The sequence below is a fragment of the Triticum urartu genome, chromosome 1, assembly GCF_003073215.2.
Source record: "Triticum urartu cultivar G1812 chromosome 1, Tu2.1, whole genome shotgun sequence".
NCBI lineage: Eukaryota > Viridiplantae > Streptophyta > Magnoliopsida > Poales > Poaceae > Triticum > Triticum urartu.
Window position 1 is genome coordinate 367,165,183 of NC_053022.1, and position 19,139 is coordinate 367,184,321.

General features: G+C 46.1%; 1 protein-coding gene across 1 annotated transcript; it reads right to left on the bottom strand.

Moving 5' to 3' along the window:
* Positions 1-4,985: 4,985 nt before the first annotated feature.
* On the bottom strand, positions 4,986-5,500 carry LOC125533753 (EC protein III). Its single transcript, XM_048697115.1, has one exon. The coding sequence runs from the start codon at positions 5,425-5,427 to the stop codon at positions 5,182-5,184; it is 246 nt and encodes an 81-aa protein (XP_048553072.1). The 5' UTR covers positions 5,428-5,500; the 3' UTR covers positions 4,986-5,181.
* Between the last annotated feature and the right edge of the window lie 13,639 nt (positions 5,501-19,139).

Sequence of the window (19,139 nt, forward strand, 5' to 3'; positions counted from 1 at the left end):
TGACGGCGGTGGGACACGGATTTATTATTTTCATGATGATTACTCGTCTGCGGTAACTAGTTGCGCCGCGGCGTACTGCTACAATATGAAGGATAATAAGCTCGAGTGCGTGTACATGCCATCTCGGGAGAACGGTGACATATATACAACTAGGCCTAGTTGGTTTGTCCCTGGCTAAGATAGCTAGTTTGTTGTGCAAAGAAAAGATCCTTTGAAGCCACGTTTTAGTTGTTAATTCATAATAATTGTCAAATCAAACATTACGTAGTTGGTGAGTGAGCACTCGGTTTCTGATCCTTTTTTTGAAAAAAAGATAACCCCGAACTCTGCGTCAGAACGATGCATGTGGTCAATTGTTTTTTTTAATTGACTTATTAAGGGATTTCTTTGTGTTTTCCTTTCCATCGATGAGAACGACGATGCACACCAGCAGAACAAAACCACCGTCCAGTGGCTGGAAGGAGATAAGCTCTAGCGACCCTGGCAACCTGCTCGCACGCAATCCCCCCCCCCCCCCCCCCCCCCCTCCCGCCACGCCCATGGGCAGTGCCCAAATCCTACCCGGCAAGGCATGGGTAGATTTTGTGTTCATGGGTATGCCCACCCTACCTCAGTTGTCTTATCGGTGTGTCACATGTGTAATAAATACTAAGCTATCAAGTCTTTGTATGTAATTGGCTTCGTTTCTCATCCCATCCTCCTCCCAACAACCAATTTCTCAACCATAGAAACCTCTCGGTGGTTGGAGTCTCCACCATACAATGGACTAGCAATTACGCCACCACCCATCGACATTGTGTTGAGCAGCCTGATGGGTACCCATTGGTACATGATATTTACCCAATGGGTATGGATGAACAACAAACTTATGTACTTCTCCTGTTTCAAAAAGAGTGAAATGCGTCATTAGTCATACATTAACTTAAACTAAAAGCACGCTTTAGACCAAGAACTCGGGAAGTGAACGAATTTAGTCCATAAACTTACAAATTTTATCTAATAAGGTCAATACCGATCTAGGAGGTATTAACTTAAACTAAAAGTACGCTTTAGACCAAGAACTCGGGAAGTGAACGAATTTAGTCCATAAACTTACAAATTTTATCTAATAAGGCCAATACCAATCTAGGAGGTAAAAAACCGACCACGTGACTGCCACGCCGGTGTACAGGGTAAATTTTTTAACATGAACTCTACGTGATTTGAACCCATGCCCTTGGGTGTAGCAAAGGGCTCGCTAACCAGTAGGACATTAAGACATTTATATAAAATGATGAAGCGGATATTATATATTACAAGATGAAGATTCAGTTCATTAGGGCCTCAAGAAAAAAGATTCAGCTAATTCTTTTAAACATATGTTCGAAAAACATATGGAAAGGGAGCATTGCATGCTGACCATTATCTATATCTATATCTATATCTATATCTATATCTATATACCTTATAATAAAAAGGCTATTGCTTCTGGCGGTACGTCATGAAAATTGCCACAAAAATATAAAATATTACCCACCAATGCCATCTATATAAAAAAAATGAGTCTAAACACACTTGACTTTATTGATTATAAAAGTTCATAGGAATACAATGTAGATCCGACAGATTAAGGAGCCACACATGACGTCCTAAAGAAAAGCCTAGAGTATGTTTAGCGAGGCTATGTGCCTCAAGATTAGTTTCTCTTCCTTCGAAGATGAAGGAACAGCGAGAGAACTGCTGAGATGTAAGATTGATCTCCTTAATAATGCTAGAGTGTAGCCCACCCATATTTCCGTGGATATCTTTGATCACACCTTGACAGTTTGAACCTATCTGTATGTCTTCAAGTGATAAGTCAAGAGCAAGCGAGAGCACTTCTCAATAAACCAATGCCATCTATAAGTGATAAAAACATGTTTTACACAAGGCAATCCACGCCTGGGCCGGCCCATGCAGTATGTACCTCCTATACCGCGCTCTGGCGCTGGGAGAAGACGCAACGCGCCTGTTTGGGGCAGCCCATGTCCGGACGGTCTTTTTAAATTTATTTTATTATTATTTATTTATTTAAAATAATTTGGGACCTCAAAATTGTTCCGAAAATAAAAAATAATTTTGAAATAAAATGTTTGTCAATTCCAAAAATGTTTGCGATTTTGTAAAAAATGTTTGCTTATTCAAAAAAGATTGCAATTTCAAAAATAAATGTTCAGGAAATAAAAAATGTTCATGATTTTTATAAAGTTCGTGTATTAAAAACTGTTAATGAAATTGAACAAAATTTTGTAAATTCAAAAAATATTCATGAGTGGAAAATATCCTAAAAATTAAAAAACTATTCATGACTTACGAAATAGTTTATTCATTAATAAAATGTTCACTGGTTCAGAAAATGATCTTGCATTTCAAGAAATGTTCGTTAAATAAGAAAAGTGTTCGTTAAATCAGAAAAATGTTTGTGAATTTCAAAAATGATTCTACCTATTTAAAAAAATCATTGATTCTAGAAATGTTCGCTATTCACGGAAATTGTTTTAAAAAATGTCCACAATTTTTTAAAAATGTTTGCAAATAGTATAATTTTTTTATGAATTCAAAATGTGTTCTTGATTTTAGAAATTGTTCAAAAATTTGTAAAAGTGTTCATGAATCTAAAAAATATTCATGATTTCAAATATGTGCACGAGTTTAAAAAGATGTTCCTGATTTCACGGAATTGAGAGTGATAGTGTATCTTGATGATGCATCAAATGTGGGCATGGCCATTGGAAATTGTAAGGCCGATTCTAGAACCCCAAGGATTCAATAGTATATGGATATGAAAAATATAAGATTTCTGATCCTAGCGGAAAAAGGCGGGGAACAGATACCCAATAGGATAGGATCCTTGGTAGGAACTTTCGGTAATAGTTTTCTTTTCTCCCATTGCAATGAGCTGCCATTTTGCTATAGAATTCAAAGTATTTTGTGTCTTCAAAGGCTTACATTACTTATGTTGGTAACGTTAAGATCCCAACCATAATATATATACATCTTCAGAACAATATACAAGCTCCCTCGCAAAAAGAAAAAGATAACAATATATAAGGTCACCTTCAGAGAAAATATAACAATGCAATATATACCCTTGGTATCATCACCTGATCACGTATCTGCGATTGCTTGATGGCACGAAATCATTAAAATATATTAAATCAGCTTCTCTTATACAAAATCAGGTGTCCCCTACCGGTTATCAAGGCCATTATCCTCTCTCACGGCGTGGGTTCAACTCCCATTCATAGCATTTTAATTTTATTTTATTTTATTTCCTTCACACGCCATTAGCTGGGCTATGAAAAAAACCAGTCACTTTGTAGAAAGGTCCCTGTAAAAAAGTTGGTTTGCGAGCAAGCAAGGGTATGCTGATATGGTAGCCACGTCTTCGGTTTTTTACCTTCCGGATCGGCTTTGGCAAGTCCCATTCATAACATTGCATTTTATTTTATTTTTCCTCCATAGAAAACCGGCCACTTTATAAAAAGGTCCCCATAAATAAGTTAGTAAGCGAGCAAGCAAAGGGTACGCTAACATGGCAGCCACGTCATCGGCTTTTTACCTTCCGGATCGATTTTGACCGTATTTGATCAAATTAATGAGTTTTTGAACTAAATTCAATCCCTTTTTAGTTGTTGGCCTAAAGCGTGCAACCAATTACTCACTCTTTCAAAACAAATCTTATACCTTCTTCTGTTTTGAAATAATTAAAGTTTTAGAATTATCCTAAGTCAAACTTCATTGAATTTGATTAAGTCTTAGAAATAGAAGCTGATAGCTCGCAAAATAGTGGGATCATCAGTGATATAAAACGTCTTCTTCAGCTGGATGGGAACTTTACCATCTCGACCATGTGTCGCTCGTGCAACGGTGTAGCTCATGATCTTTCTTTTTTTCAAAAATGATCCAATCTATTATTAAAGTTCCTCGAAAGTATAGAGCATTTTAAACATAATAAAACTATATTGAGATTCTAAAAAAAATGACCACTGCCGTTCTCAGAACAAGCCGTCAATGCCACTTCCTGAAACCACTGAACAACCACTATCGTCGCCAGAACGAACCGCCGACGTGCCACTCTCGCCACTATCAGAGCCGGTTTGATTGATGTTGTTGATGACAGCTGAGAGGTCTTCATGTACGGATCCCTAAGGACCAGTATCCTGAAGCCGCCGTTGTTGCACCCTTAAACAAATCTTATCCTAAAGCCGCCGTTGTTGCACCCTTAAACAAATCTAAAGTATCTGACATCAAATCTTGTTACTCTAGGGCTCCGTCAAGAAGACTATCAAGAAGACCAAATCTACTCTGGGGCTCAAGAAGACCAAATCTCATCGCCCCCAAAAGACTACACGAATCTACTCTAGGGCTCCGTCAAGTACGTCCATGAACGAACTCGAGAAAGATCAGAGCTCAAAACACAAACTGGAATAAAAAGCGTCTCCATCCACCTGAGTGCCCCATCTATGAAACTAGAAACAACGAAAAACTCATAACCTAAACCAGGCAACCGGGTTCCTCTCCTCGCCGGAGCAACAGAGGAAAGACGAATTCATGGGTCGCCGACAAAGAGAGGTGGCTCATGGTCTTCCTCAGCTTGGTTATCACAACAATGATGTGGTTTATGGTCTTGTGTGGCTTATGGTCCTGCTCAGTTTGGGTATCACAACAAGCGCACTCCGATGTGGCTTAGATCGGGTCCCTCATTCGCTGTAGTCTAACCACAATGGTTAAGCAACGAAATCTTTTATTCTTGCATTTTCTATTAAGTCTATATAAAAATATATAGACATCTATAACCTCAAATTTACTATGAGAATATATTTTCATATTATATATATTTTATATTGTAGATCTCAATAGATTTTTGTTTAGACTTGGTCATTTTTCTTAAGAAAATCGAAGAAGTACAAATATTTTGCAACAAGTAAAACTTGTAACAAGCCAAAAGACTTCAAGTACGTTTAGGAACGAAGAAAATAACTCACAGAAACTATTTATTCGTTCTTACACACTGATGCGAGTGGGTAGGTAATACACACGACGCGCCCACATATGACTCGTCACGGCTCAGCGGCACTTTTTTATGGCTAACTCAGTAGCTAGCTCTACTACTAGTGCATCAGTTCACGACTAGTGGCGCGTCGACGCGTCGGCCATCGATCAGGCGGTCGTCGAGCCGCACGAAGCGCAGTTGCAGGCCGCGCCGCAGGAGCAGTTGGCCCTCCTGTTCGCCCGCCCGGACGGCGTCCCCTCGCGCCCGCACGCGCACGGGTTGCACCCACAGTGCTCGCCGCACCCGCACGTCGTGTGCTCCCCCGCCGCCGCGTCGCTCCTCGCCGAGGTGCACCTGCAGCTCGTGCCGCCGGGGCACGGCACGGCGCACCCGCACTTGTCGTTGCAGCCCATCTGGATCTCCGGCGTGCCTTGCTCGCAGTAGCTCTTGTCAGTTCACCACTATGGCCACACTGTATGCCAGAGCACGGAGCTGTAGGGGGTGCGCTGCGCGACTATATGAAGAGTGGGCTTAAGCGGTGGCATGTCTTTCGGACGTCGGAGCTGCCGGCATGTGGCAGTGGACAAGGACACGTGGGGTACACGGCAGGAACTAGGGATGATGTGGTGGCAGTGGCACCTACGTACGTTCGCCACGGCCGGAGACGTGTACAATACCTACGAAAACGGCCAAGCCACGGCATATATATCCGGTAGATGGATGGAGCAGTGGTTATTGTTGAGATATGTACTCCCTCCGTTCCTAAATATCCCAAATACTTGTCTTTTTAGGCATTTCAACAAATGACTACATACAGAGCAAAATGAGTGAATCTACACTCTAAAATATGTCTACATGCATTCGCATGTAATAGTCATTTGAAATGTCTAAAAAGACAAATATTTAGGAACGAAGGGAGTATATTGCATGTATATTTTTTTGTACCACAAGCCGTCTTCCTCCTTTGTATAATTGAGGACGTGGTTACCCTTATACCTATATATATACGTGCATATGCACCCGATCAATATATCGTGAGTTGCACCAATTCTCTAATCCTCTACATGATATGAGCCTAACTAGGACCTTCCACGTGTCGCAACCCTAGCTGCTCCCGCGCGATCCCTCCTCCCGCCGCCGCGTCCTGCCTTTGCACGCCTCCACCTAGATCGCCACGCCACCTTGCGATCCTTCCCACCGCTGCCTCGCTCCCACTTCCTAGTTGTGCGTCGCTAGCCTTTCTGCCACGCCTCGCTACCCTCCCCAGCCGCGCGTTGCCTCCATCCTGTCGCACGCCGCCTAACCCTAGCTGCACCGCTACTTCTTCAAAACCCTAACCTCCCGAAGCCCTCCCTCCATCGCCGCCATGTCGCACTCCAGCCGCTCTGACCTTAGCAACCCCTTCGCCTCCTCCTCCGAGGTCGGTTCTCTCCCTGACCCGGCCTACATCCGCGATGTCCCAATCTTCGATCGCGTTCCGATCAAGCTATCCCACACGGAGGCCAACTTCTATGCATGGAAAACCTATTTTAACCTCCTCTTCCGTGAGTACAACCTCCGTGACCACATCGACGGCACCACCGACTTCCTCGCCATGCGTCACGATGAGGATTGGATGGCGGTTGACGCCACCATCATCCGGTGGCTCTTCCTCACCGTGTCCAAGAATATCTTTCAGACCATTGTTCGCGACGGTGATGATGCCTACATGGTGTGGACGAAGATCATCGGCCTCTTCACCGACAACAAGCTCCAACGGATCGTCTTCTTGCAGCAGGAGTTTTTTGGTTGCCACCAAAACGACTCCTCCATCGACGCCTACTGCATGCGCCTCAAGACTCTCTCCGACGAGCTCAACGACGTCGGCTTCCAGGTTGGGGACGAGCTCCTCCTCTCCACCCTCACCGCCGGCCTCAAACGAAGATCTCGGTAATGCCGCGTCCAATCTTACCCTTATCGCTAACCCTACTTATGAACGGGCGGTGCCCTATCTACGTCTTGAGGAGCGTCACCTGAAGAACCTGCGGGCTCGTGCGGTTCATACCACCTTCGCCGCCGACTATTCCCACGGCGGGTCTACATCAGCACTTCCCGCTGGGGGCCACGGCGCCCCGCTGCCTCCGCAGCCTCGCCCACCGGTGCCTCCAGCAGCCGCTGGTGCGGGTGGCTACGGCGCCCTTCCGCCTCGGCCTCCGGCGCCGGTGCCTCCGCCCCAACAGCAGCAGCAGAACCAGGATGACCGGCGCGGCCGTGGTGGTCGCCGTGGCCATGGCAACCGCTCCAACAACGGCGGTGGACAGCAGCGTGGTGGTGGCCAGCAACATCAACTTCCCTCGCCACCATGGGGCACCGGCCACAATCCCTGGACCGGGGTTGTACACTCCTGTACAATGCCGGTTCCCCGCGCTCCACTTCCAGGACTTCTCGGGCCTCGATCAGCGGCACACCAGGCCTTCTACGCGGCCCCCAGCTCGGGGCTCCGACACCACCGCCTCCCCCTACCCTGCACTGTTTGGCTATGGCGCGCCAAACCCCAGTGGGGGGGGGGTGGGGGTGATGGGGTTTACCGGCTACCCCACGCCGTCGGTCTCCTACGACCCGGCTCTGCTCTCGGCGCTGCAGTACACGCCTCGGCCCAGTTCTTACACCGGTAGTGGCGACCGGTTCATGGACACCGGTGCATCATCTCATATGGCAGCCTACCTGGGTAACCTCTCCTCCGCGTCTCCTGTTCACACATCTTCTCGTATCATCATCGGTAACGGCGCTGGTCTTCCCATTACTCACGTTGGCTCTAATCCTTTTCCTTCTACGTCTAGGCCATTGTCTCTTAATAATATGCTCGTGTCTCCTCAACTTATTCAGAACTTAGTCTCTGTTCCTAATCTTTCCCGTGATAATTTTATAACTGTCGAATTTGACGAAGTTGGTTTCTCTGTTAAGGACGCCCGCACCCGGATGGTTCTTCACCGATGTGACAGTCCCAGCGACATGTACCCCATCCAACCTTCATCGTCATCACACACTGGACCTCTCGCTCTTTCCGCCGGCATCGATCTTTGGCACGCCTGTCTCGGTCATCCTAGCTCCACTGCACTTCGTCAAATAGTCAAGGATTTTTCTTTTTCATGCAATAAAGCGGATGCTCATTCTTGTCAAGCATGCCGCATGGGCACACATGTTAGACTCCCGTTTAGTTCTTCTTCGATAGTTGCTTCTTATCCTTTTGAATTAATTCTATGTGTGGACGTCACCTATCTCAAGTAATTCTGGTTTTCTATACTATCTTGTTATTCTCAATGACTACTCTCATTTTGTGTGGACCTTTCCGCTTCGTCGGAAATCTGACGTTCCCGCCACTTTCCTCGCCTTTTACTCCTATGTGTCTACACAGTTTGGTCGTCCCATCCATGCTCTCCAAACTGACAACGGGAAGGAATTTGATAACATCACCATTCGTACACTTCTCTCCAACCACGGAACCATCTTTCGGTTAACCTGTCCATACATCTCCCAGCAAAACGGTCGAGCAGAACGCGTTCTTCGCACTCTTAATGACTGCATCCGCACCTTCTGTTTCACGCCTACATGCCACCCCGGTTTTGGCCGGATGCCCTTGCCACCGCCACCCTCCTCGTTAACCTTCGTTCGCGTTGTGTCCGTTAGAACTACACCGCGCATCATCTTCTTTTTGGGTCTCCTCCATCCTACGACGGTCTTCACATTTTCGGATGCCTCTGTTATCCTAGTGTCGCAGCCACCGCCCCTCATAAACTTGCCCCTCGTTCCTTTCCTTGTGTCTTTCTCGGTTACCTGGCTAACACTAAAGGATACCGATGTTATGATCCGGTGTCTCACCCTGTCATCACCTCTAGGCATGTTTATTTCGATGAGTGCTCTTTTCCTTTTGCACAGGAACAATTGGAGATGTCACCCACTGGAGAGGATAACGCCTTGTCTGGCTCTACTCGCCGACCTGATGCACTGGGACCTTTCCCTTTGGTTCCTGCACCGTTGGCCTCGCCGGCTCCTCTGCTGCTTTCGCCCGAGCCTTCGCCGGCCTCGCCGGCCACGCCGGGTTCTTCGCTGGCTACACCGGCTTCTTCGCCGGCATCACCGGCCATGTCGGGCTCCCTGCCCGCCTCGCCAGGCTCGCCCGCCCGTTCGCCGGACTCGCCGGCCTCTTCACCAGCCTCGTCGGGGCGGTCGCCCCGCCTGCCAGTGCCCGGCGCACCCCCGGCACCTGCTGCTTCTCCGGCTACTGCACCACCACCCGCCGGTCCTACTACTCGTGCACGCATGGGTGTTCATCAGCCGAGTCTCCGCTACTCCGCTGATGAGTATGCTTGTCCGGCCTCTACGGTGCCCCCGCCGCCTCTTCCGACCTCCGCTCGTATGGCTCTTCGTGACCGATACGTCCATTTTGCATCATGCTTTTATATCAATATTTATTGCATTACGGGCTGTTATTACACATTATGTCACAATACTTATGCCTATTCCCTCTTATTTTACAAGGTTTACATAAAGAAGGAGAATGCCGACAGCTGGGATTCTGGGTTGGAAAAGGAGCAAATATTAGAGACCTATTCTGCACAGCTCCAAAAGTCCTGAAACTCCATGGATGACGTTTTCCAAATATATAAAAAATACTGAGAGCAAGAACTTCACCAGGTGGTCCACACCCTGCCCACGAGGGTGGGGGGCGCGCCCTACCCCCTGGGCGTGCCCCCCTACCTCGTGGCCCCCTGGTGGCCCTCCGGTGACCATCTTCTGCTATATGAAGTCTTTTGATGAAAAAAAATCATAAGCCATTGTCGGCGTTTTGGGAACGGGGGTCCCCAGACTTGCCTGCCTGTGGCCTGCGGCGTGGCTCGAGTGGGGGCCTAGTGCGGCCCAGCTTCATCAGCTCAAGCTCAAGACCCTTGCAAGGGGCCAAGCCTTGAGGGGTGGATGACAGGAGGCTACCTCAGGAGCAGCCTCATCAGGCAGGCTCGCGAGGAGGCGGAGAGATCAAGGCAGGGGTGCCTCACGAGGAGCCCATGACGCAAGCCATGACGGTCAAGATTAGGCAGGCGCCAGGCGGGCGCCGGCTTGCGCAGTGTCCTTGTTTCCCCTTCGGTGCAAAGGGAGCAAGCACATGCCAAGGCATCGGGCAAAGGTTACCATTCCGGTGCAACGAGACCAAGACCAGCAGAGCGGCAGGACGGAGGTCACCGTGGAGCCCAAGACGGCGTCATCACCAGTGCTTTTGGTAGCCGAAGACCGCCTTTGGTCAGGATAACTTGTACTAGATGTTCCCCTTCAAAATGGCCAATTGTTGGTGCCCTTCCCGCTCATTTTTTGGGAAGAGGACTAGGGCCTCTATAAATAGGACTAGCCCCCCGAAAGAAAGGGAGGAGAGAGGAAAAAGGTGTTGGGTTTCGTAGTAATTTCAAAAAATTTCCTACGCACACGCAAGATCATGTGATGCATAGCAACGAGGGGGAGAGTGTTGTCTACGTACCCAACGCAGACCGACTGCGGAAGCGATGACACGACGTAGAGGAAGTAGTCGTACGTCTTCACGATCCAACCGATCAAGCACCGAAACTACGGCACCTCCGAGTTCGAGCACACGTTCAGCTCGATGACGATCCCCGGACTCCGATCCAGCAAAGTGTCGGGGAAGAGTTCCGTCAGCACGACGGCGTGGTGACGATCTTGATGTACTACAGCAGCAGGGCTTCGCCTAAACTCCGCTACAATATTATCGAGGACTATGGTGGAAGGGGGCACCGCACACGGCTAAGGAATAGATCACGTGGATCAACTTGTGTGTTCTGGTGCCTCTCCTCTTATATAAAGGAGCCAAGGGGGAGGGGCCCGGCCAGGAGGAGGGCGCAGGAGGAGTCCTACTCCTCCGGGAGTAGGACTCCCCCCAATCCTATTGCAACTAGGATTCCCAGGGAAAGAGAGAGAGGGGGCCGGCCACCTCTCCTAGTCCTAATAGGACTAGGGGAGGGGGAGGCGCGCAGCCACCTTGGGCTGCCCCTTTCTCCTTTCCACTAAGGCCCATAGGCCCATATGGCTCCCGGGGGGTTCCGGTAACCTCCCGGTACTCCGGTAAAATCCCGATTTCACCCGGAACACTTCCGATATGTCCAAACATAGGCTTCCAATATATCAATCTTTACGTCTCGAGCATTTCGAGACTCCTCGTCATGTCCGTGATCACATCCGGGACTCCGAACAACCTTCGGTACATCAAAATGCATAAACTCATAATATAACTGTCATCGTAACCGTAAGCGTGCGGACCCTACGGGTTCGAGAACAATGTAGACATGACCGAGACACGTCTCCGGTCAATAACCAATAGCGGGACCTGGAGCCATATTGGCTCCTACATATTCTACGAAGATCTTTATCGGTCAGACCGCATAACAACATACGTTGTTCCCTTTGTCATCGGTATGTTACTTGCCCGAGATTCGATCGTCGGTATCCAATACCTAGTTCAATCTCGTTACCGGCAAGTCTCTTTACTCGTTCCGTAATACATCATCTCACAACTAACATATTAGTTGTAATGCTTGCAAGGCTTATGTGATGTATTACCGAGAGGGCCCAGAGATACCTCTCCGACAATCGGAGTGACAAATCCTAATCTCGAAATACGCCAACCCAACATCTACCTTTGGAGACACCTGTAATGCTCCTTTATAATCACCCAGTTACGTTGTGACGTTTGGTAGCATCCAAAGTGTTCCTCCGGCAAACGGGAGTTGCATAATCTCATAGTCATAGGAACATGTATAAGTCATGAAGAAAGCAATAGCAACATACTAAACGATCGGGTGCTAAGCTAATGGAATGGGTCATGGTCAATCAGATCATTCAACTAATGATGTGACCTCGTTAATCAAATAACAACTCTTTGTTCATGGTTAGGAAACATAACCATCTTTGATTAACGAGCTAGTCTAGTAGAGGCATACTAGTGACACTCTGTTTGTCTATGTATTCACACATGTATTATGTTTCCAGTTAATACAATTCTAGCATGAATAATAAACATTTATCATGAAATAAGGAAATAAATAATAACTTTATTATTGCCTCTAGGGCATATTTCCTTCAGTCTCCCACTTGCACTAGAGTCAATAATCTAGATCACATCACCATGTGATTAACATCGATAGTTCACATCATCATGTGATTAACACCCATAGTTCACATCGTCATGTGACCAACACCCAAAGGGTTTACTAGATTCGGTAATCTAGTTCACATCGCTATGTGATTAACACCCAAAGAGTACTAAGGTGTGATCATGTTTTTGCTTGTGAGAGAATCTTAGTCAACGGTCTTTCACATTCAGATCCGTTATGTATTTTGCAATTTTCTATGTCTACAATGCTCTGCACGGAGCTACTCTAGCTAATTGCTCCCACTTTCAATATGTATCTAGATCGAGACTTAGAGTCATCCAGACCAGTGTCAAAACTTGCATCGACGTAACCTTTTACGACGAAACTTTTTGTCACGTCCATAATCGAGAAACATATCCTTATTTCACTAAGGATAATTCTAACCGCTGTCCAGTGATCTACTCCTAGATCACTATTGTACTCCCTTGCCGAATCAGTGTAGGGTATACAATAGATCTGGTATACAGCATGACATACTTTATAGAACCTATGGCCAAGGCATAGGGAATGACTTCATTCTCTTTCTATCTTCTGCCGTGGTCGGGCTTTGAGTCTTACTCAACTTCACACCTTGTAATACAGGCAAGAACTCTTTCTTTGACTGCTCCATTTTGAACTACTTCAAAATCTTGTCAAGGTATGTACTCATTGAAAAAACTTATCAAGCGTCTTGATCTATCTCTATAGATCTTGATACTCAATATGTAAGCAGCTTCACCGAAGTCTTTCTTTGAAAAACTCCTTTCAAACACTCCTTTATGCTTTACAGAATAATTCTACATTATTTCCGATCAACAATATGTCATTCACATATACTTATCAGAAATGTTGTAGTGCTCCCACTCACTTTCTTGTAAATACAGGCTTCATCGCAAGTCTGTATAAAACTATATGCTTTGATCAACTTATCAAAGCGTATATTCCAACTCCGAGATGCTTGCACCAGTCCATAGATGGATCGCTGGAGCTTGCATATTTTGTTAGCACCTTTAGGATTGACAAAACCTTCTGGTTGTATCATATACAACTCTTCTTTAATAAATATATTAAGGAATGCAGTTTTGTTTATCCATTTGCTAGATTTCATAAAATGCGGCAATTGCTAACATGATTCAGACAGACTTAAGCATAGATACGAGTGAGAAACTCTCATCGTATTCAACACCTTGAACTTGTCGAAAACCTTTTGCGACAATTCTAGCTTTGTAGATAGTAACACTACTATCAGCGTCCGTCTTCCTCTTGAAGATCCATTTATTCTCAATTGCTCGCCGATCATTGGGCAAGTCAACCAAAGTCCATACTTTGTTCTCATACATGGATCCCATCTCAGATTTCATGGCTTCAAGCCACTTTGCGGAATCTGGGCTCACCATCGCTTCTTCATAGTTCGTAGGTTCATCATGATCTAGTAGCATGACTTCCAGAACTGGATTACCGTACCACTCTGGTGTGGATCTCACTCTGGTTTACCTACGAGATTCGATAGTAACTTGATCTGAAGTTACATGATCATCATCATTAGCTTCCTCACTAATTGGTGTAGTAGTCACAAGAACAAATTTCTGTGATGAACTACTTTCCAATAAAGGAGAAGGTACAATTACCTTATCAAGTTTTCTACTTTCCTCCCACTCACTTCTTTCGAGAGAATCTCCTTCTCTAGAAAGTATCCATTCTCAGCAATGAATGTCTTGCCTTTGGATCTGTGATAGAAGGTGTACCTAACTGTTTCCTTTGGGTATCCTATGAAGACGCACTTCTCCGATTTGGGTTTTGAGCTTATCAGGTTGTAACTTTTTCACATAAGCATTGCAACCTCAAACTTTTTAGAAAACGACAACTTTGGTTTCTTGCCAAACCACAGTTCATAAGGCGTCGTCTCAACGGATTTAGATGGTGCCCTATTTAATGTGAATGCAGCTGTCTCTAATGCATAACCCCAAAACTATAGTGGTAGATCGGTAAGATACATCATAGATTGCACTATATCCAATAAAGTACGGTTATGACGTTTGGACACACCATTATGTTGTGGTGTTCCATGTGGCATGAGTTTGTGAAACTATTCCACATTGTTTTAATTGAAGACCAAAATCGTAACTCAAATATTTGTCTCCGCGATCAGATCGTAGAAACTTTATTTTCTTGTCACGATGATTTTCCACTTCACTTTGAAATTCTTTGAACTCTTCAAATGTTTCAGACTTATGTTTCATCAAGTAGATATCCCCATATCTTCTCAAATCATCTGTGAAGGTCAGAAAATAATGATACCTGCTGCAAGCCTTAATATTCATCGGACCACATACATCAGTATGTATGATCTCCAACAAATCTGTTGCTTGCTTCATTGTTCCGGAGAACTTTGTTTTAGTCATCTTGCCCAAAAGGCATGGTTCGCAAGCATCAAGTGATTCATAATCAAGTGATTCCAAAATCCCATCAGCATGGAGTTTCTTCATGCGCTTTACACCAATATGACCTAAACGGCAGTGCTACAAATAAGTTGCACTATCATTATTAACTTTGCATCTTTTGGTTTCAATATTATGATTATGTGTATCACTACGATCGAGATCTAACGAACTATTTTCATTGGGTGTGTAACCATATAAGGTTTTATTCATGTAAACAGAACAACAATTTATTCTCTTACTTAAATGAATAACCGTATTACAATAAACATGATCAAATCATATTCATGCTCAACGCAAACACCAAATAACACTTATTCAGGTTCAACACTAATCCCGAAAGTATAGGGAGTGTGCGCTGATGATCATATCAATCTTGGAACCACTTCCAACACACATCGTCACTTCACCCTTAACTAGTCTCTGTTTATTCTGCAACTCCCGTTTCGAGTTACTAATCTTAGCAACTGAACTAGTATCAAATACTCAGGGTTTGCTATAAACACTAGTAAAGTACACATCAATAACATGTATATCAAATATACTTATGTTCACTTTGCCATCCTTCTTATCCGCCAATCACTTGGGGTGGTCCCGCTTCCAGTGACCAGTCCCTTTGCAGTAGAAGTACTTAGTCTCAGGCTTAGGACCAGACTTGGGCTTCTTCACTTGAGCAGCAACTTGCTTGCCGTTCTTCTTGAAGTTCCCCTTTCTTCCCTTTGCCCTTTTCTTGAAACTAGTGGTCTTGTCAACCATCAACACTTGATGTTTCTCCATGATTTCTACCTTCGTTGATTTCAGCATCACGAAGAGCTTGGGAGTTGTTTCCGTTATCCCTTGCATATCATAGTTCATCACGAAGTTCTACTAACTTGGTGATGGTGACTAGAGAATTCTGTCAATCACTATCTTATCTGGAAGATTAACTCCCACTTGATTCAAGCGATTGTAGTACTCAGACAATCTGGGCACATGCTCACTAGTTGAGCGATTCTCCTCCATCTTTTAGCTATAGAACTTGTTGGAGACTTCATATCTCTCAACTCGGGTATTTGCTTGAAATATTAACTTCAATTCCTGGAACATCTCATATGGTCCATGACGTTCAAAACGTCTTTGAAGTCCCGATTCTAAGCCGTTAAGCATGGTGCACTTACTATTAAGTAGTCATCATATTGAGCCAGCCAAACGTTCATAACGTCTGCATCTGCTCCTGCAATAGGTCTGTCACCTAGCGGTGCATCAAGGACATAATTCTTCTGTGCAGCAATGAGGATAAACCTCAGATCACGGATCCAATCCGCATCATTGCTACTAACATCTTTCAATACAATTTTCTCTAGGAACATATCAAAATAAACACAGGGAAGCAACAACGCGAGCTATTGATCTACAACATAATTTGCAAAATACTACCAGGACTAAGTTCATGATAAATTTAAGTTCAATTAATCATATTACTTAAGAACTCCCACTTAGATAGACATCCCTCTAATCCTCTAAGTGATCACGTGATCCAAATCAACTAAACCATGTCCGATCATCACGTGAGATGGAGTAGTTTCATTGGTGAACATCACTATGTTGATCATATCTACTATATGATTCACGCTCGACCTTTTGGTCTCCGTGTTCCGAGGCCATATCTGTATATGCTTGGCTCGTCAAGTATAACCTGAGTATTCTGCGTGCGCAACTGTTTTGCACCCGTTGTATTTGAACGTAGAGCCTATCACACCCGATCATCACGTGGTGTCTCAGCACGAAGAACTTTCGCAACGGTGCATACTCAGGGAGAACACTTCTTGATAATTTAGTGAGAGATCATCTTATAATGCTACCGTCAATCAAAGCAAGATAAGATGCATAAAAGATAAACATCACATGCAATCAATATAAGTGATATGATATGGCCATCATCATCTTGTGCCTGTGATCTCCATCTCCGAAGCACTGTCATGATCACCATCGTCACCGGCGCGACACCTTGATCTCCATCGTAGCATCGTTGTCGTCTCGCCAATCTTATGCTTCCACGACTATCACTACCGTTTAGTAATAAGGTAAAGCATTACATCGCGATTGCATTGCATACAATAAAGCGACAACCATATGGCTCCTGCCAGTTGCCGATAACTCAGTTACAAAACATGATTATCTCATACAATAAAATTCAGCATCATGCCTTGACCATATCACATCACAACATGCCCTGCAAAAACAAGTTAGACGTCCTCTACTTTGTTGTTGCATGTTTTACGTGGCTGCTACGGGCTTAAGTAAGAACCAATCTCACCTACGCATCAAAACCACAACGATAGTTTGTCAAATAGACTCCGTTCTAACCTTCGCAAGGACCGGGCGTAGCCATACTTGGTTCAACTAAAGTTGGAGAGACAGTCGCCCGCAAGCCATCTCTGTGCAAAGCACGTCGAGGGAACCGGTCTCGCGTAAGCGTACGCGTAAGGTTGGTCCGGGTCGTCTCGTCCAACAATACCGCCGAACAAAAGTATGACATGCTGGTAGGCAGTATGACTTGTATCGTCCACAACTCACTTGTGTTCTACTCGTGCATATAACATCAACATAAATAACCTAGGCTCGGATGCCACTGTTGGGTTTCGTAGTAATTTCAAAATTTTTCCTACGCACACGCAAGATCATGTGATGCATAGCAACGAGGGGGAGAGTGTTGTCTACGTACCCAACGGAGACCGACTGCGGAAGCGATGACATGACGTAGAGGAAGTAGTCGTATGTCTTCACGATCCAACCGATCAAGCACCGAAACTACGGCACCTCCGAGTTCGAGCACACGTTCAGCTCGACGACGATCCCCGGACTCCGATCCAGCAAAGTGTCGGGGAAGAGTTCCGTCAGCACGACGGCGTGGTGACGATCTTGATGAACTACAGCAGCAGGGCTTCGCCTAAACTCCGCTACAGTATTATCGAGGAATATGGTGGCAGGGGGCACCGCACACGGCTAAGGAATAGATCACGTGGATCAACTTGTGTGTTCTAGGGTGCCTCTACCTCAGTATATAAAGGAGCCAAGGGGGGAGGGGGGCGCCGGCCAGGGAGAGACGCGCAGGAGGAGTCCTACTCCTTCCGGGAGTAGGACTCCCCCCCAATCCTATTCCAACTAGGATTCCCCAAAGGGGGAAAGAGAGAGAGGGGGGCCGGCCACCTTCTCCGGCTACTGCACCACCACCCGCCGGTCCTACTACTCGTGCACGCATGGGTGTTCATCAGCCGAGTCTCCGCTACTCCGCTGATGAGTATGCTTGTCCGGCCTCTACGGTGCCCCCGCCGCCTCTTCCGACCTCCGCTCGTATGGCTCTTCGTGACCGATACGTCCATTTTGCATCATGCTTTTATATCAATATTTATTGCATTACAGGCTGTTATTACACATTATGTCACAATACTTACGCCTATTCCCTCTTATTTTACAAGGTTTACATAAAGAAGGAGAATGCTGACAGCTGGGATTCTGGACTGGAAAAGGAGCAAATATTAGAGACCTATTCTGCACAGCTCCAAAAGTCCTGAAACTCCATGGATGACGTTTTCCAAATATATAAAAAATACTGAGAGCAAGAACTTCACCAGGTGGTCCACACCCTGCCCACGAGGGTGGGGGGCGCGCCCTACCCCCTGGGCGTGCCCCCCTACCTCGTGGCCCCCTGGTGGCCCTCCGGTGACCATCTTCTGCTATATGAAGTCTTTTGATGAAAAAAAATCATAAGCCATTGTCGGCGTTTTGGGAACGGGGGTCCCCAGACTTGCCTGCCTGCGGCCTGCGGCGTGGCTCGAGTGGGGGCCTAGTGCGGCCCAGCTTCATCAGCTCAAGCTCAAGACCCTTGCAAGGGGCCAAGCCTTGAGGGGTGGATGACAGGAGGCTACCTCAGGAGCAGCCTCATCAGGCAGGCTCGCGAGGAGGCGGAGAGATCAAGGCAGGGGTGCCTCACGAGGAGCCCATGACGCAAGCCATGACGGTCAAGATTAGGCAGGCGCCAGGCGGGCGCCGGCTTGCGCAGTGTCCTTGTTTCCCCTTCGGTGCAAAGGGAGCAAGCACATGCCAAGGCATCGGGCAAAGGTTACCATTCCGGTGCAACGAGACCAAGACCAGCAGAGCGGCAGGACGGAGGTCACCGTGGAGCCCAAGACGGCGTCATCACCAGTGCTTTTGGTAGCCGAAGACCGCCTTTGGTCAGGATAACTTGTACTAGATGTTCCCCTTCAAAATGGCCAATTGTTGGTGCCCTTCCCGCTCATTTTTTGGGAAGAGGACTAGGGCCTCTATAAATAGGACTAGCCCCCCGAAAGAAAGGGAGGAGAGAGGAAAAAGGTGTTGGGTTTCTAGTAATTTCAAAAATTTCCTACGCACACGCAAGATCATGGTGATGCATAGCAACGAGGGGAGAGTATGATCTACGTACCCTTGTAGATCGCAACGGAAGCGTTGACACAACGTAGAGGAAGTAGTCGTACGTCTTCTTCCCGATCCGAC